The 25,268-nt window shown below is 42.4% G+C and overlaps 1 protein-coding gene and 1 long non-coding RNA gene across 3 annotated transcripts; one reads left to right on the top strand and one right to left on the bottom strand.

Annotated features, from left to right (window-relative positions):
* Positions 1-90: 90 nt before the first annotated feature.
* On the top strand, positions 91-24,463 carry tbc1d16 (TBC1 domain family, member 16). 2 transcript variants are annotated; one of them, XM_058049019.1, is made up of 15 exons: positions 91-475; positions 836-929; positions 4,048-4,121; positions 5,564-5,773; positions 6,264-6,426; positions 6,641-6,952; positions 11,919-12,104; positions 12,181-12,328; positions 12,511-12,675; positions 14,708-14,856; positions 17,336-17,470; positions 18,098-18,284; positions 18,352-18,531; positions 19,820-19,966; positions 20,564-24,463. In XM_058049019.1, exons 4-15 carry the CDS (start codon positions 5,593-5,595, stop codon positions 20,843-20,845), a joined length of 2,235 nt encoding a protein of 744 aa, XP_057905002.1. In that variant the 5' UTR covers positions 91-475; positions 836-929; positions 4,048-4,121; positions 5,564-5,592; the 3' UTR covers positions 20,846-24,463. The 2 variants fall into 2 exon arrangements, with proteins under 2 accessions (XP_057905002.1, XP_057905001.1); XM_058049018.1 differs by lacking the exons at positions 836-929; positions 4,048-4,121 and having other exon boundaries at positions 95-475.
* LOC131103116 (uncharacterized) lies at positions 13,184-15,484 on the bottom strand. The gene is made up of 2 exons (XR_009119553.1): positions 14,542-15,484; positions 13,184-14,460 (listed from the first exon to the last, which is right to left on the bottom strand). It is a non-coding gene; the product is annotated as an uncharacterized LOC131103116 (long non-coding RNA).
* Positions 24,464-25,268: the final 805 nt, after the last annotated feature.

Raw genomic sequence — 25,268 nt, 5'->3', positions numbered from 1 at the left:
GTATGGTGGTATATTTGTACAGGTTAAAATAAATCAATTCGTTTCGAGAGTAATTTTAATATATAAAATCCACGCTTGATTAAAATGATCATTCCCATCGCGGAAGCGGTAATTTTGGGATGATTGATAAGGTCTGGCTGGAAAATCAAGGTGCAAGTGAAAATAGGAAGTAACCAATGTGTCTTATCAAAGTAAAACCACGGTCACGTTCTTGTATGCGGCTGTACCGTATGTTGTCACGCTATGAGGCTTTAATTTGAAAGATGGAAGCGGAAATGTTTTCTCCGTCTTACATGGGGTAGGAGCAGTGAAACCTATGGCATCACGGACGGAACACACAGGGAGACAAACAGGACTTGTACCCTTAAAAGCTGAGCGAATTCACCGCAGAGAGATTTAGGAAAGGTGCCGGTTTATGTTACAGGATAACATGGATGTCCACCATGGGCTGTAGACTCTTGTGGCGGGATAAAAGGTAAGCATTGTCACGTACTAGTAGTCCTGACACGCCGCTTGCTTCTTAATCATTTGTACAGCTGGCAGAGGTGCTGCCAATAGTGCTAATTATGTGTCATTGTTAGAGGAAAAACAAACTTTAAAGTTTCATATTAGATGTCCACAGAGTGAAATATCCCACCCAGGTAAATTTTAAGTATTTATGACAAAATGGGTGGGATGGAGCCTATGGAGGAGTCATTTAAGTGTGGCCTGGTCACGTCAGGCGGATGCTGGCTGGCTGACAGTCCAGGATGGAGCCCCCTCCAGCCGGCCATTAATAACAGTATGTGACACGCCTCACTCATGCCCTCTTCCTTCTTTCAACTTTCACCTATAGCAGCCAGCTGACACCAGCAGATTTATCCCAAGTGTCCATGTGGAGCTGCTCCAACTTTGAGGCGTTGCATTATGATAAGGAGCATGTCGGGCTGGTACGGATAAAAACAGAGTGCAGTAACATCTAGGCTCTTTGAAGTGGATAGGGATATTGCTTTGGTTTAAAGCAGGGGTCTCAAACTCAATTTACTTGGGGGCCACTGGAGCTCGGGTCTGGGTGAGACTGGGCCGCATCAGGTTTTCCAAAAAAAAAACAAAACCCAAAAAACCAAAACACATTTATTAAAAACAAAAAAATTAAAAAAACTTCATTTTGGTTCCAATTTTCTACAAGAAAAGCTCTGATAAAACATTCCACTGTTCTCAAATATCTTGCTTTTTATTTTTCTACACAAAATAAGATGAAAAAGAAATAAACAAATCAAGAATAAAGAAAATCAATCAATCAGTAACAAATAAATAAATATAATAATAATAATAAAACGGCAAATAATAAAACCTTAAGAAACCACATATAGTTGGTGGGTAGACAAATTATTTTTTTCAGATTAAAATTAACAAAGCATTATTAGAGCCCTGTAGACATGACAAAACACGACTATAGTCACATTTATACTCTTTATTTACAACATATTGCGCAACTGCAGGGTCTTGAGACACATGCTAACTCGCAAACTAGAGAGCTAGCGACCTAAACGGTAGCCTTCAAGTTATTTCCTTTAAACTTAAATAGCCAAAAACTTACCACTTCCACACGAATAGGGAGGATAACTATTAACAGTTATTTAACCTTTAACATGAACATTAATGAAACGTAATAATTTTTTCTGGGTACATGATACCATACAGCATCCATATCAAACTTGCGCGGGCCGCACTAACATTAAACTTTCATATCAAGGCGGGGGCCTCAAACTAGTGTCCTGCGGGCCACATTTGGCCCACGGCCCGCGTGTTTGAGACCCCTGGTTTAAAGGGAAATTGTGGTACCTCAGTTTTCAGTGAAAGTTTTAAGATTGGTCCACCAGCATGACTGGTAGAACAATGGAAACAAAGCTTTAATGAATGACTTGACCTTTGACCGCAGTAATCAATAGGGTCCTTGCTTTGATGTTTTTGATTGGTTGAAGAGCGTGATTGTAGGGTGCTGCAAATGTGGAATGAATTGAGCTTTCTCTGTACTGTTGTGTTGGACACATTTCAAAATCGATAGGGCGCTTGACGTTGAGAAGCAATGATTTGACCGCTGATCTCTTCTTGCTGGCTTCACCATCTTGTCACTTGGACATCATCTAAAATCAATAGTGTGCTTGCTTGATTTCTTTGAAGACTTGTTGACAAGTGTGGCTGCAAATTAATGAGTAATGAATTGACACCCCCTGCATCCTTGGGTGGTTTTTTTTGAGTTGTTAAAAATCAATAAGATGCTTGCTTTGAGATTGACAATGTCTAATAGTTTTTAAAAATTGGTGGGAAAGAATGTAACCAGTGCTGGAAATGAGTATGGTGACTTTATGGCTAGCTTGTATTGAACATTGTTCAAAATCAATAGGCTAACGATGACGGTTTCAAATGTATTTTGTAGACTGCTGACCGGTAGAGCACAAGAAATAAACGGCTAACGAACCGTCTGATCCTGATGCCTCACTATCTTGTTTTTTGAAGATTCAAAACTAATAGTTGTTTTGCTTGATTTGTTTTTACCATTTTGTCAAGGCACACAGAAAATTTTGTTCTATAGCTATATATAAGCATGGAACCACCCAAAAGAAAATTTCGACTCCCGTCTTTCATCAGGAAGTTTCTACCTTTTTTCTGTTGTGTAATAATCAGCAGTAGACCATTAGTAAGTTTCAGGGAAATATCTGTTTCCGACTCGAAAACGAAAGGGCTTTTCTTCTTGTCTTGTGTTTCTCCTTTCTCAGCGTTTATCAAGGCACTTCTGCCATCTAGTGGTCAATTTTATGACATTAAAATTGCTTCCAAGTCCAATACTTTGAGTTGCATTAGCACCTCCATTAGCCTCTTTCGCAAAAAAACGAGATGGATAAATATACGCTGTTGGGTTATCAAGACTTCCTAACTCCTTCATCGCCCAATCATCCTATCTTGTCACCCCTTGTCTCACTGCATAGTATGTTGTATATGTATTTGGCTTGTACTTCTGTATAAGTGACAAGAATAAACTCAAACTACAGATACAGAACTACAAATACATATACAATATATTGTTGGATATGATTCAAATCAATAGAGTGCTTACTGAAGATCCCAATAGGTTTGATAGACGTGTTCATTGTGAAATGCAAGGCTTTAGATGTCAGTTGAACAGTGATCTAGTCAAACTAGAGTTGCTCTACATCAGGGGTCTCAAACACACGGCCCGCGGGCCAAATGTGGCCCGCAGGACACTAGTTTGAGGCCCCCACCTTGATATGAAAGTTTAATGTTAGTGCGGCCCGTGCAAGTTTGATATGGATGCTGTATGGTATCATGTACCCAGGAAAAATTATTACGTTTCATTAATGTTAAATAACTGTTAATAGTTATCCTCCCTATCCATGTGGAAGTGGTAAGTTTTTGGCTATTTAAGTTGAAAGGAAATAACTTGAAGGCTACCGTTTAGGTCGCTAGCTCTCTAGTTTGCGAGTTAGCATGTGTCTCAAGACCCTGCAGTTGCGCAATATGTTGTAAATAAAAAGAGTATAAATGTGACTATAGTCGTGTTTTGTCATGTCTACAGGGCTCTAATAATGCTTTGTTCATTTTAATCTGAAAAAAATAATTTGTCTACCCACCAACTTATGTGGTTTCTTACGTTTTCATTATTTGCCGTTTTATTATTATTATATTTATTTATTTAATACTGATTGATTGATTTTCTTTATTCTTGATTTATTTATTTTTCATCTTATTTTGTGTAGAAAAATAAAAAGTAAGATATTTGAGTTTTTTAGTTTTTTAAATTTTTTTTGTTTTTAATAAATGTGTTTTTGTTTTTTTTTGAAAACCTGATGCGGCCCAGTCTCACCCAGACCCGAGCTCCAGTGGCCCCCAAGTAAATTGAGTATGAGACCCCTGCTCTACATCATATGCAGTACTTGGGTACTTGCCCATCCACCAATGAGTCACAGTAACCTAGTACGTTTTTTTTACAACAAAAAAATACCAAAACACGTTTTTCTGGCTTCTTTGTCAACTCTCTCCCTGCAGAGGATGATCTTTACTGTCTACGTTTTGTGTTCAAACGTCAACATGACAGCTTAATTAACCGAGTCCCCCCCCAGGTGAGAAATGTGAAAAGTTTTTGTAGCTAATGTACTTGGTTTCCATGGGTTTGGTGTCAAATTCAAAGTTTTTGATCGGAAAGGGTGGGGGGAAAAGTCTTCTTCAGGTTGAGACTACTGTAGACAGAAGGTAGATTAGCTTGGCTTAGCTTAGCTTAGCTTAGCTTAGCTTAGCGTTGGCTGTCAGTTTGGCCAACTGACCTGAGTGGACTATCAGGACCTGCAGACCAAAATAACCTTGAGATAGTAGAACAGGAGAGAATGTCACGGGCAAGGACCAAGTCCGTTGAAGGCAGCTAGGAACTAACATAGTACCTAGACCTCCTCCCAGACAGGACTGTTAAAAACATATTTGACTACTTTTAACTATTAGAATAAAAAATCCTCCACTAAAAATGTTTTGTTGTGTTAGCAGTGTACTTCCTGGATCACAGTAAATTCATGTACGCAGAGGGGGTGTGGTTCCATCATGACATTAAGGGCATGTTTATAACAGTCATGGCTTAGAGGCCGCTTACTTTTGACCGTTCCCGCCCTCTTCTTATTCCCAGCATGTAAGTTACCCCCCCCCCCCCCCCCATTTAACACACACACATGCGATCTAGCCATGGTTGTTAATGGTAGCAATTTGGCAAAGTTTAGCTCCTAATATTAGGTGTCATTGACTATAAAGCATATCATAACAGCGGGACTGCAAAGTGTGGGATACAAGACAGCAGTGAAAAGTACAAGGGGGGGGGGTCTTTTAAACCACTAATGGCAAACTATGCAAACTGGTGGTGGTTTTAATCAGCTGACTACCATATTTGGGCATGTTAGTCTGCTTTTAGTTTTAGCAGTTAACAGAAAAAGTCAAGTTTTTTTCCAGTGATGAAAGCACTGAGGTCAAATGAGGAACGTATTCCTCGTTTCCAACAAGACTGTAGGGTAGTACTCGATATGAAGTACTTGGCTTTGACCTTGTAAATGAATACAAATAATCTAAGAGTCCTCCATGTTCTCTTCCCTGCACCTCGATGCCAGTGGGCTTCCTGTCTGGATGCTGGCATCAGGAAGTGAGGCAGAGGTAAACATGGTCCGTGAAGGGAAGAAGGGAACATTCCTCAGACGGAGGGAGGAGGTCAGGCAACAGGAATACGTCCCGGAACAGGAATACTGTCATTTGAGTGCGTATCAGAGCACAGCGCCAACATCTGTTAGCTGCTGATATGCACTTTGAATCTCTCACGGATGTACAAGTGTGTCTGCACAGGGTTTGTGTACTGTACCCATACCGTGGTGCGTAGTTGTTGTTTACAGAAGGCGGTGACAACCAATACTTGTTAGGCACAAGGCCTACTGCAGGCAAACCAAACGAGTAGAGCGAGGAAGAGTTGGCATTGTGTGCGGCAAAGAGGTGTCACTCTGCTCCTAAAAGTGTTTTTTTTATTTTGTCTTTGCAGAGGATGGGCCCTGCTTCTCGGTTTCTGAGATGTCTCTGGGTCGGCTCCTGCGGCGTGCCTCCTCCAAGGCGTCCGACCTCCTGACCTTTAACCCCGGCGCAACGGGAGGGTCGCTGCGTTCAGGCCTGGATGGCGAGATCATTTTCTCCAAGAATAATGTTTGCGTGCACCCTGCCGAGCCGCTGCCGGGCCTGGCAGAGCACCACCCTGGTTGGTTTTACAACTATTTCTAAAATTAGCACTTAATTGCAACCCTTTTCGTTTATTTGGGGGTAAACTTTAAACACAACAGAGCAACATTTTCTGGAAAAGAATACACCTTAAAAGTGAAGAGCGACAAATTCAGGCAATGGGGCTACCATTGGGGATACCATAATGCTATCATTAGCTCACTTGTTAGTAAACAGTACTTTATAGTTGTTTTACAGTGGTTGACTTCTTTTTACAACTGTGTTAGCACCCTCATTGGTTTCAATTTATAGAGTGGAAAGCTTAAGTTGACACTTGAATACAGTTTTTTTTTTTGCTGTATAATGCTAATTACACTCTCCTGAATTACAGTTAAAGTCATTCAAGTTAAAATGACTTAATTCATGGTATATTAAAGTAATATTACTACTGGGCTTAACTTATTTTCTATATTTATGTGATTGGTACTAATAAAGGAGACCCATGATGGCTCAACTGTTGCCCCCTGTAGGCTACCTATGTGTCCACGTGGAGAAGGACGAGGGCCTGGGTACCACTCTCATTCTAACCTGGGTGCCCAACTCCCGAATTCAGAGGCAGGATGAAGAGGCGCTACGCTACATCACACCCGAGAGCTCGCCCGTACGCCGGAACGGGCGGCGTCGAGGCAGACGGTAGGGCGCGTCAATAGTGACTCGTTATTCTTCTGTCGGCAATCATGAGGCTGTAAAATAGAACAGTACACGGGGGAGGAACTAAAGCTCCATTAGAAGCTATAAAATACTCGGCATTACTACTGATCATTATTACAATATCTTTGTAATAACTGCATTGGTGGTACATGTCATTAGCTATGGTACCTAATAAAGTGTTCTTCCTCCCCTGCAGACCCCACTCCCGCCCCGCAGCGGCACAAGTAGAAGAAGAGGACGAGGAGAGGAACATCACACTCAGCTCGTCCTCGGAGAGCCACGGTCCGGCCGCAGAACCTGGAGCAGATCCCACCTCTGTGCAGCATAAGCAGCCGCCCCCACCTGGAGAAGAGGGCGACGAGGGCTCCTGCGAGCTGTCGGACGAAGTTAGCCGAGACAGCACCATGGGGTCCGACTCGGACACCTTCTCCTCGCCATTCTGTCTGTCCCCTGTCAGCGAGGCGCTTTGCGAGAGCAGCAGCTCTGTCTTCTTGGACAGTGACAGCAGGTCAGTCCAGTTACTTGTCTGAATAATCATAATAATGCTATATACTGTACCACACAAAATAGAGGATACATCTGAGAAAAGTACTATAAATACTACAAAACAAGCATATTTCCCATGTAGCTTTATTGTGGGGCATTTTAGAGAGCTACACCAGAAATTACCATGACCATTCTCTTAAAAATGCAAAACATGTGTGAATATTTTATGTAAAGCTGTTTTTTTTACATGCATTCAACAGACATGAACACCCCCCAACCCCCAGTGCCTTCTGCATGTAGCCTCTCTCCATTAACTTCCATGTTATCTATAAATAATGCACTCTATGCATGCTGATACTTTCTGCTGCTGCATTCTCCTCTGTGTGTGTGTGTGTGTGTGTGTGTGTCTTGTGATGTCTTGCTGGCGATTGGCTGTCATTTACTTTGCTAGGTTATTAATAATGTTGATGACTTGTATGTAAACCTAAGTGAATTGTTTGCTGGTGAATAGGTATTTTATTGTGGAAAGTACTACTACTGTGTGTTAAAGGAAAACTGCACTTTTATAAATATTTTACACATCATCCACGACGAATATGTATCTCTTTTCTGTGCATTCTAATACAAATACGGCACCTAATGGGACACACCTATGCCGCCCATGATGGCTTTTATATATGTCACATGACATGTGTAAATGAGTGTTGTTCGTGCTTTTTGGAGACTTTATGGACTGAATAAGTTTGTCCCATACGTGCAGTATGTTTTTATATCATTGGAATGCATAGTAAACAAAGACGTGTTCATGTCTCACATAAGGGTTTTAGATGAAAATTTGCCTCAAAAGTGTATTTTCCTTTGTAAGACATTCATTAAAGATTTTTTTTATAAGTGCATTTTTTTTACATTTTGGCAATATAATCAAATTATGCATACCTTTTTGTCAATACCGTAGTTTGTAGTTCATTGGAAAAGTTTATTGCAAAAAAACTAAACAAAATGGTGTAATAAATAGCCTAGCTTCATCAAATATGTTCATTTAGAATCATTTAGCTACAAAAAGCACAAAGAGGTAACGTTAGCCCAGGTTACCACAAGATGGCGCCATAAGGAAAAGTATTTCACACTCAGGCTGCAATACCGCGTTTGTCCACCTAGTGTCTCACTTTTCTGTCAACTGCGTTTTACATGACGTCAAGTATCAGCATCACGCATAATCAAGAGATGCAAATACATACATTTAATGAGTATGATTCCCCACTAAGTCAGTTCCACACGCTTTGGCCAGTCCTGTGTGTGTGTGTGTGTGTGTGTGTGTGTGTGCGCTCACTGCAAAAGCCTTTTTAACCTCTCATCCCCCCGCCTGCCAGTGTGTGACTTGGCAGTGGTCTCCGCCTCTAACATTTACTCTTTCTCTCTGGCATCCATCATGTCTTCCTTCCGCTGTGGGATTCTCCTCTTCCCGTATTTGTTTCGTCCTGTTTTCCAAATGTTGCTTCTCCTCTGTCCTTCCCTCCCGATTCTTTTCAATTTCTTTCCCCCTCAATATTGTTTTTCTCCACCTCTCAAATATCCCCCCCTCCCTCCTCTCCTTCCTAAAGTCTGTGTGAAGCCCTTTGATTTCCAGCGCGCCCGCCCGGGGTTGTTGTGCTGGGCTGAATGTCAGCTTGCCGGATTAGAGAGGAAAAGAGAGAGGGGCGGCAGCCAAAAACCTGGAACTCTCTCCATCTCCCTTTCTCTCTCCGGCTCTTTAATTGACACTGTTAAGGGGGCCAGGAACTGGAAACATGTCACTTGGAATCATTCACTGAGAAAAAAGCTGCCTATGGGAGAGCAAGTGCGGATGAAAGAGTGGTGGGTAGGTGGGTTGGGGGTGGGGCGAAGAGGAGGAATCCACAGCCAAGCAAGCGTTTTAAGAACTTTCTTGATGGCTTTAACCAAAGTAACCACTCTCGGCCGCCAGTCAGACACTTCATTAGGGACGCTAGGAGTGTTGTATCGGTATTACTAGGGTCCCTTGGACACTATGTACTGTAGGTCCCAATTGGTAGTGGTGTGTTTTAAATTAGCATCTACTCGGAAAAATTAATTTGTGACAATCAATTAATCGATTACCCAATTAATCGACAACTATTTTGGTAATTCATTCATTTTCTATACCGCTTATCCTCACTATAGGGTCGCGGGCATGCTGGAGCCTATCCCAGCTGTCTTCAGGTGACAGGTAGGGTTCACCCTGGACTGGTCGCCAGCCAATCACAGGGCACATATAGACAAACAACCATTCACACTCACTCAGTATCCTCTGATTTCAGCGTCTCACATGTAACTGTTTTTTATCATCCATGAAAGCAGACTTATTATTGTTTGTGTTTTTATGAAAAATAATATTCACACACACATCATCACTTTGAACAGTGATAGATATTTTTGCCTATTTTGTGATTTGTTGGGGACCCAACCAATAACTGTAGATGTCTCTGCATCTACATATCGTCATATCATAACGGCGGGCGAGTGGTTAGCGCACAGACCTCACAGCTAGAAGACCAGGGTTCAATTCCACCCTCGGCCATCTCTGTGTGGAGTTTGCATGTTCTCCCCGTGCATGCGTGGGTTTTCTCCGGGTACTCCGGTTTCCTCCCACATTCCAAAAACATGCTAGGTTAATTGGCGACTCCAAATTGTATGAATGTGAGTGTGAATGGTTGTTTGTCTATATGTGCCCTGTGATTGGGCGTATCCCGCCTCTCACTCGAAGACAGCTGGGATAGGCTCTAGCGACCCTTGTGAGGAAAAGCGGTAGAAAATGAATGAATGAACATGATTTTAACAGACTGCATAAGTCTAAATCTATTTATAAATAAAGAGGCAGAAATAAAAAAAATAATAATTAATTGAAAAACTAATCAACAGATTAATCAGTGATTAAAAATAATGGCTGCATTGCTCATATTGTATAGCTGCCTCATGTTTGTCACCTATTTATTTACTGACCACCTACTGTGTTGTGCAGCATTTGCGTGTTGTTCTCAGGGTGAGCAGGCCTCTCGGGACACCCAGAGGCCCTGGGGGTGGGGGGGGGGGGGGGGTAGGGGGGGCATCATCCTGTCTCTCTCAGCCTAAGTGTGAGTGCAAGTTGTTTTGCCATCACCGTATGCTTTGCACAAGCATGAGTTGGTCAATACTGCGTTCGTTTATAGGGCTTCCATCCCAGGGAAGACCAAACGAGCACCGTCAGCTATGTGCCTGTCTTTAATGGTGTGATGTATGAGACAACCACGTGAACTTTGGATTGATCAACCGTACGCTGACGTGGGGAATCATTAACAAGACACCACTGATTAGAAGTTCCACATCGGACCGTCATGGCTTGCTCATTCCTTCATAATTGTTGGGAGTAATATTCCCATGAGCCAATAATGAAGGAGTGAAGCGTACAAGGACTTTAACGCAGACGTTTACTTCTCAAATGTCAGTGAGTGGGACGCTTTTCACTGCATTGCTTGGCTTTCTCAGCACTCACATGTCTGGAGACGTGTTTGAGAGTGCATCATGGTCATTAGCTATGGTTCATTAGTGCATGTTAGAGTGTGTGTGTGTGTGTGTGTGTGTGTGTGTGAGCACGCTAGCGTTAAAAAGACAGAAAACAGCAGTTGGTAATTCTTCCAATTCATCCACACACACATTGCACTTGGGTTTCAAAGCTGGGAACAGCAAGGTGGCCACAGGGGGAGGACTGTTAGATGGTGGACTCGAACTAGAATGATTTGGCTGTATTCCTGTCCACTTGTATGGACAAAAGTATTTGGACACCGGGCCATTTTTATACACAGCAGTGTACCAAAGCAAAAACCTGAATACAATTTTTTTTTTTTTTAGTTGGCAGGCTGTCTCCTGGTTCATGGAGGATGACGGACAGAGGGAGGGGCTATTATGGTTCTGTGGTTTGGCCGCTCCTTTGAAGCTCAAACTGTTATGATGAAACCTGCATTACCTCCTTTTATTCAGATCTTCACCAAAATGTAATGGATGCAAAAGTTAATTGGCTTAAAACAGGGGTCTCAAACACGCGGCCCGTGGGCGAAATATGGCCCACAGGACACTAGTTTGAGGCCCCCGCCTTGATATGAAAGTTTAATGTTAGTGCGGCCCGCGCAAGTTTGATATGGATGCTGTATGGTATCATGTACCCAGAAAAAAATATTACGTTTGATTAATGTTCATGTTAAAGGTTAAATAACTGTTAATAGTTATCCTCCCTGTCCGTGTGGAAGTGGTAAGTTTTTGGCTATTTAAGTTTAAAGGAAATAACTTGAAGGCTACTGTTTAGGTCGCTTGCTCTCTAGTTTGCATGTGTCTCAAGACCCTGCAGTTGCGCAATATGTTGTAAATAAAAAGAGTATAAATGTGACTATAGTCGTGTTTTGTCATGTCTACAGGGCTCTAATAATGCTTTGTTCATTTTAATCTGAAAAAAAAAATTTGTCTACCTACCAACTATATGTGGTTTCTTAAGTTTTTATTATTTGCCATTTTATTATTATTATTATATTTATTTATTACTGATTGATTGATTTTCTTTATTCTTGATTTGTTTATTTATTTTTCATCTTATTTTGTGCAGAAAAATAAAAATTAAGATATTTGAGAACAGTGGAATGTTTTATCAGAACTTTTCTTGTAGAAAATCGAAACCAAAGCAATGTTTATTCATTTTTCTGTTTTTAATAAATGCGTTTTTTTTTTTTTTGAAAACCTGATGCGACCCTGTCTCGCCCAGACCCTAGCTCCAGTGGCCCCCAAGTAAATAGAGTTTGAGACCCCTGGCTTAAAACCTTTGCATAGCACTGTTCACATTATGGGACATTTTAATAAATAAAATAGGATTCGGTCCCCCTTTGCAGCTATATAACTGCACTATATATCTGCATATACATTTTTTGGAAGTATTTCCATTACAATGTTTGTCTCCTGTATCTTCCCAGGGAGCTGTGCGACGAGGCCATGCGCCACTCTGTCAGCTCCGCCTCCAGCCTCGAGAGCCACGCCCCCTCCGAGAGCAACGGCGTGCGTGGGTGGGAGGAGCAGCAGAAGGTGCTCGCTCTGGAGCAGCTGTGCGGTGTGTTCAGGGTGGACCTGGGTCACATGAGGTCGCTGCGTCTGTTCTTCAGGTCCGCCGGGAATGTCCGTGCATGTCGCCGTTAACTATTAATTACTCAACCACTTTTAAATATCGTGCTGTCGCAGTGATGAGGCATGCACCAGCGGCCAGCTGGTGATCGCCAGCCGAGAGAGCCAGTACAAGATCCTCCACTTCCACCACGCCGGCCTGGACAAGCTGGCTGAGGTTTTCCAGCAGTGGAAGTGCTGCAGGGAGACTCAGCTCAAAGACCAGGTGGCCATTTTTAATGTTACATTCAGATAACAATGACAACATGGTGGACCCCACAGGAAACATTTAAGCCTTGAATTAAAGTAATTGAGTGCTCAATTTTCCCACTTTTCCCCATGATCCCAATGCGTCGTTCATCTGTTCAGTCCTTTTTCCCACCAAATCCCACTTGTCTTTTGCACTAGGTGTCAGACGAGAAGTCCTGCATGCAGTTTTCCATCCAGAGGTCCATGCTGCCGTCGGCCGAGAGCCACCCGGAAGAGAAGCTCTACCGTAGGCTGGACGTCGCCACCTGGCTGCGACACCTCAACCACGATGGCCAAGTGGAAGAGGAATATAAGCTACGTAAGGTAGGCCTCCATACGTGTGTTTGTGCGTGGGTAGATGGATTTATGGAAGCCCCGAGCATGTTCCATATAAAAATGTGGTCTTGACCTTGAGCTGTGATGGAGTACTCCCATCCGCCATTGTAGCAACGTGTCAGTCACAGAGCGGTCCCGCCATAAAGCCTGTCCAGCTTGTAACCTCCTCTTCAATGTGACTGTAAACATGTCAAAATGTGCTCTCACTGTGGTCATAAATCTGCTAAATGCCCCCTAGTGGCCAGTAGGATGACTACTGCAAGTTGAAGCCGCTTTGGCTAGTCAACATCATCACTGTCATCATCAGCAAATCCTCCACCAGCTCATTACTGAAAAATATATGTAGAGTTTCTCTTGGCCACTTGCACACAGTCAGTCATTTCAGACTTCTGGGATTGACTCACTTGACCGTTGAGCATTTACTGCAATGACTCAGACATGGTTCACTCATGACTACCCCAACCCCCCACCCCCCACTAAGTAAACAGGAGAACAGTGCAGCTTTTTGGACTTTCACTTTTGCAGCACTTTGCATTTAAATTGGATATACAGTTTTGATGCAGTGGAAGCTTAAGAATCAAACAGTCAACAGTCAGTTTATTAGTGGTCAAACAATTTAATACACATAATTAATGGAAATTATATTTGTGAAACAGTTGACAAAGTCAAATGATGTTTTAACTGCTTTACAAGTGCTACCAAAATAATACTACAATAAACTTCTTATAAAGCTACTCATCCTATTCATGATGTTAACAGTGGTGGAGCATTGGGTGGGGACTCTAGCACACTAATATATGACTAGTAATGGTAATGGTTTAATTTCATTTGAACATGCATCAGATTACAATTGAATGCATCACATAATCAGTTCACAGTTCCACATGTCCAAAAGGAGTAGGAAGAAGCAAAGCTTATTAAATCCTACCCCCCCATCTGGTACTTTTACAATCAGTAACAATCAGTAACGTTGCATTTGTTCACTTCCTGCTTTCCTAAGATAATTTTTTTTTGTTTGTATTTGTATTTTTTATTTTTTGTCACGTACCAAAGTACGAGGTGATATGACCATACAATGACATAATGGGTACCATGGTAACTGTCCACAAGCTGTGTAGTATTAGCTGTGTGTGTGTGTGTGTGTGTGTGTGTGTGTGAGGACTGAAGGACTTTAAAAAAAAATATTGTGGCTGTTTTTAGGGCCATGGGGTTTGGTTTTATAGTTTGTGTGTTTTGAGTGTAAAGTTTCCACGTCACGCCTCATTGGCCAATAGTGCACAGTACGGTCGCTGCATGGTGAAGCATTGAATGAATGATGCCATGTCTTTTATATGCCATCCTAATGGTAGATATAGTAATGCTCAATAGCCACTCCCTTTTGAGACATGCCACCATTATTATTAAGGAGTGGTCCATGCTGGGAGACGTGTGTGTGGTATCAACAATTCTTTACTACGGGCCAATGAGGCGTGACAAGGAAACTTTGCACTCAAAACACACAAACTACAAATCAAAACCATTGGCCCAATAAAACGGCTATTTTTGCATATTCACACTTGTTTTCAATGTCTTTCTTACGGTGGAATCCTGAACACTGAGGCAAATGAGGCCTGCAGTTCTTTGGATGTTGTTGTGGGGTCTTTTGTGACCTCCTGGATGAGTCGTCCTTGCGCGCTTGGGGTCATTTTGGTTGGCCGGCTACTCCTTGGATGATTCACCGCTGGTCCATGTTGTGGATAATGGCTCTCACTGTGGTTTGCTGGAGTCTCGAAGCTTTAGAGTGATAGCGCTCAATTAATATCAGTTATGTTTTAACCGGGAGGGGCCCATTCTCTATTCAGTGACATAAAATACTTGGCTTTGCAGTGTCTGTTCTGTGGTTAATGAAGCCTCTGTAATGGTACTTTGTGCCAAGTTCCTTTCCGAGCTCTATGGTTATCATTACACTTTGGTCTATTGACCTATAGGACAATGCAGCTTTCTTGTCTTGTTTGACTTGCTCACTTTGTCTTTTAACCAGGCCATCTTCTTCGGTGGTATCGACCCGTCCATCCGTGGCGAGGTGTGGCCCTTCCTGTTGCACTACTACAACTACGACTCTCGATCCCAGGAGAGGGAGGCGTGGAGGCTGCAAAAGCGGACCCACTACCATGAAATCCAGCAGAAGAGGTGAGATTTAATGAATCTTCTTTTTGGGGCGGGGGGGGGTAATGGCACTTGACTTGTCACTGGCCGATAAAGTGTCACACGGCCATGGCGCTATTGGCTGCCAAATGCTCGCTCACTCAATACGCCGTACAAGCATACGCGAGTGTGTTGCGGCTTCTTTTCGCCGGCGCTGAGCAATCAATAGGAACAATGAGGGAAGTGTTAAGGGGAGGCGGCGGGTGTGAAATAAAAGGTCTCAGGAGGAAAAACATGTCAGCGCTTATCAGATCATATTCTTCTGTCAGGAAGAGTTAGAAAAACAGCTGTGGTATGCATGAACACACACACAGGAGCCCCCCCCTCCACGAGCTAAAGGTCGTGAGTAGCACGTATTTCCACGTGAGTGTAATGAGTGTCGTAATTGGACAGGTTTGATCTGCTTGCCCTATTAACATTTGCAATTGCGGGGAAGATCTGATCAAAGTAATTACAGCCCTTTCTTCTGACTCTGATGGGGATTGGTTGAAAGAGCAGCCTTGAGGGCTTCTGGTTGGTCATTATTAGCAGGAAGGATCCATGTCTCCGCTCCTCTCTTGGCTCCTCCCGCTCGCCTCCTCGCCTGTGAAAGCTGAGCATCGGTGCGCAGAAGCTCGGCAGCTGTTGGGAGGCCAAAAAAAAAAAAAGTCTCTTTTAAGCCAAGTGTAGCCATCAATCAGAAGAAGGTGATGAAGGTGACAAAGAGGAATGTTGGGCTGCTCTCATCCAGACAAGAAAATGACATTAGAGCAGTTTGTTAGCTCGGGTGGCATTTTGGAGATGGTTCTTTTACATATTTGTGTCTTTACAATGTCATCTTTTCAAAACTAGCAAGCATATACGTAATTTGACTAATAGGTCGTATTGAACCAGGAAACAACATGATACTGTCTATCAACTGGTCAAGTAGAATTGTAATGAATGGAATGTTTTTGTAGTTGGCGCATAGAAAACCTGTTTGACTTCCTAAATATGTTCTTCACCATTTTTGGAGCCCTGTAGACATGAAATACTTTTAAGATAGTCACCTTTCCACTCCTATTATTCTTTGTTTACACCACATTGCACAACTCTAGCGCAGCCTACGGGATCACTGCAGGGACACGAGACGACCACACTTTAAGGATAGCATGCTAGCGAGCAGTGACAGTTCTAGCTATGGGCCATCTGGGCAATTAATTGGGCAGGGCGGCATTCTCTGGGGGGGTGCCGTGAGGGGGAAAGGAAAATAATAATTGACCATCATGTCGGACATGCCATTGCTGACTACATGCAGTGTTAAGGTAAGGTAATATAATGACTTATTACTGACTTTCAATATTGTTTGAATAACAATGGACCATCGTCAGGCTGCACAGTGAACAAGTGGTTAGCGCGTTAGGTTAATTGGCAAGTCCAAATTGTCCATAGGTATGAATGTGAGTGTGAATGGTTGTTTGTCTACTATATGTGCCCTGTGATTGGCTGGCGACCAGTCCAGGGTGTACCCCGCCTCTCGCCCGAAAACAGCTGGGATAGGCTCCAGCACCCCCCTGACCCTTGTGAGGATAAGCGTTAGAAAATTAATGAATGAATTAATTTAGAATTTTGTTATTTAACATGATTTTAACAGACTGCATAAATCTAAATCTATTTCTAAATAAAGAAAAAAATATTATAAATTGAAAAACTAATCAACAGATTAATTGGTGATTAAAAATAATGTCTGTAATGGCTTTCGTTAACCATGAAACAGGAATCATTGATTCATTCGTTTTTGAACAACCACGATCGAATGAGGGAGCGATACTGTAATGTATTTTTGAAAAACAGTGTGAAGCCACACCCGTAATACATTAGCCATATGGATCTTTGGTAGCCCCCTATATATTATATTGATCTACAGCATTATAAACAACTGGAGAGGGATACGTTGTGGTTGTCTACAACTATGCATTTGGAGTAAAGGCGACATTTTAAGGGTGAAGGGTCTGGCCATTGATGCATGCTATGCAGCAATGCATGCCCGAGCATCACACTGCCTCCACCATGTTTTACCCAAGATGTTATATGCTTTGGATCATGAGCTGTACCACACTTTATCACACATTACACGGATACTTTTGTCAGTGTCCAAATATATAAATGGACGTAACTGTAGATGCTTGTAAACATGACAAAACATGATGCTAAAAGTCCAGAGGAGCCTCCAGGAGCAAGAGGAGCGAGGAGATACAAACAGGGCGACAAATAAACAGTTGCATGGCGTTGCATCAGGTGCAGGCTCATTACTCCTGGAGGGACCACGTGGAAAACAAACGGTGTTAATTAAATCCCCTTTTGCTTGTTAGGACTTGAGTATGTTATTAGTGCATTACACAGTGTACATAGCGTACACTGTCAATAGAAGGGGGGGGGAGGGTTATTAAATATGATGCATCTTTACCAAATAGCCTCTCTGCTTGTTTGCTTGTTTTATTTCCAGGTTGTCCATGAGCCCCGAGGAGCACAGCGACTTCTGGAGGAAGGTCCAATTCACGGTGGACAAGGACGTGGTGAGAACAGACCGCAGCAACCAGTTCTTCAGGGGGGAGAACAACCCCAACGTGGAGATCATGAGGTGAGCCAGCCAGCGAGGAGTGCGCTCATTGTCTGAATCCCACGGGGGCCGCAAATGACTTTCATGCTTTATTGGCTATGACTAAGCCAAGCACTTCAGGATGGTGTACTCGATGCTAATGGACGGACAAAGAGGATTTAAGTAGCGTATTAGTTCAGAGACTCGTCTTTACATTTATGTCATACTTTTAATGCCTCATTTTCCATTTGAATAGAGCTTATGGTTTCAGTTTTTAAGAATCCAAACAACGACCGCAGAGGCTGCTTTCATTTTGTTCTAGAAATGTCCTCAAGGTTTTTTTCTTCTGTTTTTAAGACGACTTAATTATGCATGAGTGCTACCAGAGACACTTTAAAGTGCAATCCATAAAAAACACACCAGAAAGAACATGAAATAGCTCCCTAGTTACCATCGCAGTTGGCATGGCAACCACTTAAAGAAGGGGTTTTTTTTGCGCTAAAACACATGTTGGAACGTTCATTGCGTCTGGGTGGGACACATCCATAAAAGACGCCGTCATGTTTACAAGCTGGTGGTGCTCCTTGGAGCTTCTACTGTGTGTGTGTGTGTGTGTGTGCGCGTGTGCTTGTTTAACAAGATGATGTGTGTGTTGCCTCTTGCCCCCAGGCGGATCCTGCTCAACTATGCCGTCTTTAATCCCGACATGGGTTACTGTCAGGGCATGTCCGACCTGGTGGCCCCGCTCCTCACCGAGATCCAGGATGAAAGCGACACCTTCTGGTGCTTCGTGGGCCTCATGGAGAACACCATCTTCATCAGCTCGCCACGCGATGAGGACATGGAAAGGCAGCTGGTAAGACATTTCGTACAAATTTTAGAAGGATAACACCATGTGATGATGTCTGGCCGGGCATTCGCAGATGTACCTGCGGGAGCTCCTACGCCTCATGCTGCCCGACTTCCACCAGCACCTGACCACGCTGGGCGAGGACGGCCTGCAGCTGCTCTTCTGTCACCGCTGGATCCTCCTCTGTTTCAAGAGAGAATTCCCAGACATGGAGGCTCTGCGCATGTGGGAGGCCTGCTGGGCTCACTACCAGGTCAGTCAACGTCGGCCGTGGCTCTTCCTCTCTGTTTGTGGAAACAAACAGATGCACACGCACACACATTCGGATGCATATGTACCAGCAGCATCTTTCACTGGGGTTTGTTTGCAGAACATCAGTCGCTTTTTATTCACACATTCAACGCCTGCTGTCACCACCAGAGATCATAATCCTCATCAAGCATCTTCACATTTGAGGAATATTTTAGTACGATTCATAATACGCTTCCAGTTTGAAATTTATTTCAATAATGTAATGTATAAAACGAAAAAAAAATAAATTACTAAAAAGATTGAAGTATATTTTATTCAATATTTCTTCTCTCTGGGATAAATAAAGTGAAATGAAATGTAATTCTGTTAAATGAAAATAATTATTGCAAACTTATTTGGTTAAGAGATTTGATATGAAGTATTTTAATTAGGGCTGTCAGATCGTAAATGTTTTAATTTAATTTTCTAACTGAAATATGCCTTTTTTACTGTATTTTATTAACTTGAATGTTAATGTATGTATTAAAAGATTTCAAACTAAAAAGCTACCACGTATCTGAATAGTAGCAGAGCATATGCTTCAAGTTATTATGAGCAATGACGTGTTGCGTTCAAAGACCCCACGTAATTTAAGTATCCCGATGTTTTGAGGACATTTTTTGGAAACTCCTAACAGATTTAAATGCTCAGAACAATATGCACTTAATTGTTTTTATTTTTCCATTTAGTATTTACTTTTGTAATTTGAAAAATAAGTTGTTAAGAGTGGTAGTTTTTTAATTTAATTTGATATATTTTTTAATTTAATTGTTTTCTTTCCCATTTAGTATTTACTTTTTTAATTTGAAAAAGAATAAGAGTGGTAGTTTTTTTATTTAATTTAGTTTGATTTGATTTAATTTTTAATTTAATTGTTTTTATTTTCCAATTTGGTATTTATTTTTGTAATTTGAAAAAGAAGTTAAGAGTGGTAGTTTTTTTAATTTAATTAGATTTATTTGTTTTTATTTTCCCATTTTGTATTTACTTTTGTAATTTAAGAGTGGTAGTTTTTTTCAGAATTATTATTCAGAATTTTATTCATTTTCATTATTATTCATTATTCAGAATTTCATAACTAATAATAATTACCGCAATTAGCCACAGCAGACTGAGGTACAGTAAGAATGAAGGTGTACATTTTAAAAATAAGACATAATTTTATGCTTTTTTCTTCTGCGTCTGCCCATGTTCAATAACAATAACACCCACCTCTTCCAAAGATAAACTATACAAATACGACTTTGCAGACGGATTACTTCCACCTCTTCCTGTGCGTGGCCATCATTGTTCTCTACGGCGAGGATGTGACGGACCAGCAGCTCGCCACCGACCAAATGCTGCTACATTTTAGCAACCTGTCTATGCACATGAATGGAGAGCTGGTGCTGCGAAAGGTAAACGCAAGCATGCACACTGGAATGGATACTGTCTTAGTGAGGACTTGAGACCGACTTCAATGATATTATGACATGACACGCCCTGCCAAGGATATGACCTTTAATATTGTATAATGAGTTTAATAATTCACTTAACACCGTAAACAATATGCAGCTAACCTCAAGCTAAGACAAAGGTGTCCTGCTTTGGTGGTCCTCGTATCATAGAGGTGATGGGAGGTTACCGTGGTAACAGCCGTCAAAATGACTTTGAAGAAGAAGAAATGATGCCACTGACACTGTAGCTTGCAACGGATGCTTTGCTTTAGCCCACACAGGCCGTGAGGCGTTCACTGGCAAAGAGGATTTATGATGCGCACATGTGCGCTGCGCCGCCTGCATCCTCATGTTTATGGATGATGCCATCGTGTTAGCATGCAGCTCATGTTCTCCTTTTGTTTACTGGCATTTTCATCATTTCCTGGCAGGATGACCTTGAATGTTGTTTTTTCACCCCCCCTTAAGGTCATTGATTATATTACAGCTGGGTGTTCTGTAAATGTGCAACAAGCTGTTTAGGATTCACTAAGTTGTGCTTCATCTTGTCCTCTCCAGGCACGCAGCCTCCTCTACCAGTTCCGCCTCCTACCCAGAATCCCGTGCAGCCTACACGACCTGTGTAAACTGTGCGGGCCGGGGATGTGGGATAGCCGCTACATCCCCGCCGTGGAGTGCTCCGGAGAGCACCCGGACTCGCAGAGCTGCCCTTACGGGGGCACGTCCACGCCGCAACCCTCCTCGCCCTCGCTGTCGTGCACACCCTCGCCAAACCACACCCCCACGCCGCCCAAAGGCTCCAAAAGTAGGGATATTTTCACCTTCAGGAAACAGTCCTGAGCGAGAGGTCACGGGGAGGCTGGATTCCTGGAATATTTCCCGCCCTCGAACGCCACACTTGCAGTGTACCGTCTCACTAAGGACGTCTGTCACTCGAGCCTTTCATGTGGAGCAACGGCGAGCGTCACATGAGACCCCGAGGTCAACGAGCCTCCTTCCTTTTGAAGCCCAGCAGACAATCAGCAGCCATTATGCCGGCCCCCAGCGACCCTATGTTCTGCTTTGCCGCTGGCTTGGCACTCTTCCACGAGCTTTTTTTTGGGGGGGGGTCGCGCGGGTTTGCATCAGGGTTGGAGTACAAGCTGCCTGAATTCCCGCAGACTTCTGACCGGAGAAGAGGTCAAAGTGTAAACTGTGAATTAATTCACAGCAGCGTTCCTGCACTCTCACAAAGACGTATTTGTCCTCACTTAGTATGTGCATATCTTTATAAGAGATACCGTATTTTTATCCAACTTCCAGGGTAACTTTCATTTCACAATGTTTTCTCTCTGCAGATACCAATATTTAGCAATATTACCCGTATATATCCTTGCATGTGCAGCACACAGCTATATTATATGTCTGCCTGTCTTTATGGCAAACATGGCGGAGGAACGACTTAACAAATCACAACAGTACATAGCATGTGCTCAACAATCTTGTTCAACTTACCTGCCACGTTTCCACCGAGCAGGACACACCACTTTACCACTGTACATGGGCTTTAAAGGGTGTTCACCAGGGATCGATGTCGTGTCTTGGGTAAGCTTCCTCCTCCCACGTTCCTTCACACTGTGCAGGCATAACAAAACAATTACATCTGCCATAAGGAACGTACCTGCCATGAAACCTATATTATCTCACAGGGCCAACACATTAAAAAGCTTTCATTTAATACACTATTTGATGGAATATGGTGAGTGTTGGCCACCATTTTGGGCCAGACAGTCAGAAAAGCTAAGCAAATATCTCCCATAAGAATTGAATTCATCAGATGAGATGAGCAGACTTTTGTCTGGGGTGGACGACACCGCGTTTACCGACACCTACGTGCTGCCTGTACGAGATCTCACATCCAAACCCCCCCCTTCATGACACGTCATACTGTATGTCTTTATCTAAAGGAAGGTGATTTATGGCTCCTCTTTTCATATCATAAAGCTGTCTTTTTTTTATTAAGTTTGGGGAAAAAAGTGAATAAGGTGAAAGTATTATGGGAATAAAAATGTACCAGAAGGTTGTGGCTTCCTCCGTCCTGCCGTGATCATATCAAAGCATCCTTGGGCAACATACTGAACCCCTACTGATGTTGTGTCATCACTAGGTAAATGTTAACAGGGTCAAAGCGCTGGAAGACCATTTACCAAGATTATTTACTAGAAGAAAGTCAAAATATTAAGAGAAAAAAAGTTTTATTCAAATGAGAATTTTTTTTCCCCCAAGAATAAACTTGTAATGTAATGAAAAATATTACCAATTTAGTAGCAGACTTGAAATATTGAAGAATAATTGGCGTATTGAAGTAGTAATAAAGTTATGGGAATATAGTGAAAATTCATCCTTTTTCTATGCCGCTTATCATGGGGACATGCTGGAGCCTATCCCAGACGGGGTACACCCTGGACTGGTGGCCAGCCAATCACAGGGCACATATAGACAAACAACCATTCACACTCACATTCATTTGGAGTCACCAATTAACCTAGCATGTTTTTGGAATGTTGGAGGAAGAAAACCCACACACACACGGACAGAACATGCAAACACCACACAGAGATGCCCAAGCGGAGATTCGAACACTTTAAATAATCAAATGTATACAGTAGGTACTCACCACTATTGAATGATCATGAGTCATGGTATCAAAGTCATGTCGAGGTTTCACTTCCGTGTCTCACGGTGACTGGTGCCTTCATGTACTGCCGGAAAGTAGGAAAAAAACATTAATTGATGCATAAAGACATAAAATGTAAAAGTTTACCTGTGTTGTGACATATTTATCCGTTATTACCGACTTGGGGTGAATGAGATGTGTTGTCTTGGGGCGGAGGGGCAACCAAAAATCAGCAAATGTGTATTATGACTATCCTTAGCAGCCTTGGACAAGTACTCCATATCTGTCAGAGTACAAGGGCATCTCTTGTGTACACCCCCCTTCATGGTCATTTTAAAGATAAGATGGGTCCGGGCTGTGGTTTGGAGATTAAAAACAGACATTTTTTATCTTGAGATGAATAACAACGTAGGACATCCTGTTTGACGACATTTCTGCTGATTGTGTGGAATTTGTGTGTTGAATCAATTGATGCAAAATGGAGTACTGCACTATATGGCTGCAACCAGCAGGGGCGCTCTTCATTCTTTCATTCATTTTTTTTTGCTCTGCTAGAAACACAATAGCACAATTGATGGAAACAGGAGTTCAGAACGGAAGCAGCTTACACAACTATTATCTAATTTTGTGACCTCTCCTTTACTTCAGAACTACTACTAATTTAAATAAACGGTAGCTTTTTGGCAGACACCAATCACGAGCAATCGGTGCACTCACAACAAGCCTGTCAGGTGGTCATATGTACAGTATAACAACATACAGTCTACACTTTACTATCAACAATAAATTCACACAGCAACTTAACTTAGTATACAAACATACCCTAATATGAGTTTGATGATTTTTTTTGTAATTGCATCTGAGCAACACATTCATTGGGGTGCTGCAATGATGTCAGCCTCCCTCTGGGCTTTTGGCCCAGAGGCCTCTGTTTCTATATTGTGTTGTTTATAAGATGAAACCCTGACTCAAGACTGTTATATTGAGTAAGGACCAGCTTGTTGTGAGTTTTTTTTCATATGTAGCTCATGATTGGCCCCTGTCAAATAAAGAGCTACCTGGACTTGTGCATTTTCCCTCTAAATTTAGTGGCTGCAAAACCTTGCACACACCCATCAATGTTCTTATGATTATAAAGTCACACAATCAATGTTTACTTCACTCTTAACTGGATGAAACTCTGTGTGTGTGTGTTTAAGTGTGTAAACCGGAGTGACCGCTCAAACATGTGGTAATGAGTAAGGCGTAGAAGCCCGGCCCCCTCGACTCCGCCTCTTTAATGACAGCAGTCACCATGGAGACGGACTTTTAAATGGCGCTGAACCAAAGCTTACAGATGTCTGTTTTGTTTTTGTCATCAAATGTAAAATGGGTTCCACATAATAATCCATAACTGATTCAGAATTCAATCTTTCAGTCTTCCCTAGCAACACGCTAAAGCTGCTCTATAGATCTATAAGTGTTTGTAAGAAGCCTATAGTTTTGTGGTTTTGCCAATATTGCCTGTTTAGAAGAGAGAACCTTATTCATTTTCCCAGGTTGCCAGCTATACAAGATGCCAGATTCACTTCCTTGAAACGTTCCAGGAGTATTATTATTATTATTTTTGGTCATATTTTTGCATTTGCAGCATGTAACCTTTTTCAACAATCCAGCTACGTTGGATGGAACCATTTAGGGATACGCAAACTTGGGTGCGTGTGTTTAAATGAACATTTGCCTCTATTTACTGAATGTACAGTGTTGCTGTATGACATCACTCATCACCAGAATCAGCCTTTTCTTGGGATTCATTAAAAAAAGTACAAATATACATTGTTGTATCATCTTGTTTACTCAAGTATGTGGGGCTGTGTGTGGGTGGACGAGGGGGGGGGTGACAGGAAGTAATTAAGAACCTAGTAAATTCATTCATTTTCTACCGCTTTTCCTCACGAGGGTCGCAAGGGTGTTGGAGCCTATCCCAGCTGTCGTCAGGCGAGAGGCAGGGCACATATAGACAAACAACCATTCACACTCACATTCATACCTATGGACAATTTGGAGTCGCCAATTAACCTAGCATGTTTTTGGAATGTGGGAAGAAACCGGAGTACCCGGAGAAAACTCATGCACGGGGAGAACATGCAAACTCCACACAGAAATGGTCAAGGGTGGAATTGAACCCTGGTCTTTAAGCTGTGAGGTCTGCGCGCTAACCACTCGAACGGCGTTCAACCTAGTAAATTAAAAGTAAAACATGTGAAAATCTGCACCCAAATATTGTTCATTGTTCATCCAATGAATCCGTTTCCTCCCGAGTGAGCCTCCCTCTTTCAACCTATCTTTGTATGACTCATGCTAATTCATGCATGATGTGACTCTAATGTCTTCCGAAGGGGAAAATGACTTTAGCATGTACCCAGACACGGCCCCTGGGGGACTTGATCCATCATAAGCAATTGTCTACTGTATGTGTGATTATTATTGTGCTATTGAGCTAAGACCCCCCGTCCCCTGCCCCACTCCACCACCCAAACCCCTTTTCCTTGCTTGCGATGCATGCAATTACAACCCATTACCCCCCCCCCCCCCCACACACACACACACGATTGATAGCCTCTCTGA

This window comes from Doryrhamphus excisus, chromosome 15 (assembly GCF_030265055.1).
Source record: "Doryrhamphus excisus isolate RoL2022-K1 chromosome 15, RoL_Dexc_1.0, whole genome shotgun sequence".
NCBI lineage: Eukaryota > Metazoa > Chordata > Actinopteri > Syngnathiformes > Syngnathidae > Doryrhamphus > Doryrhamphus excisus.
The sequence above is the reverse complement of the archived record's forward strand: the minus strand, read 5'-3'. Positions and strand labels throughout refer to the sequence as shown.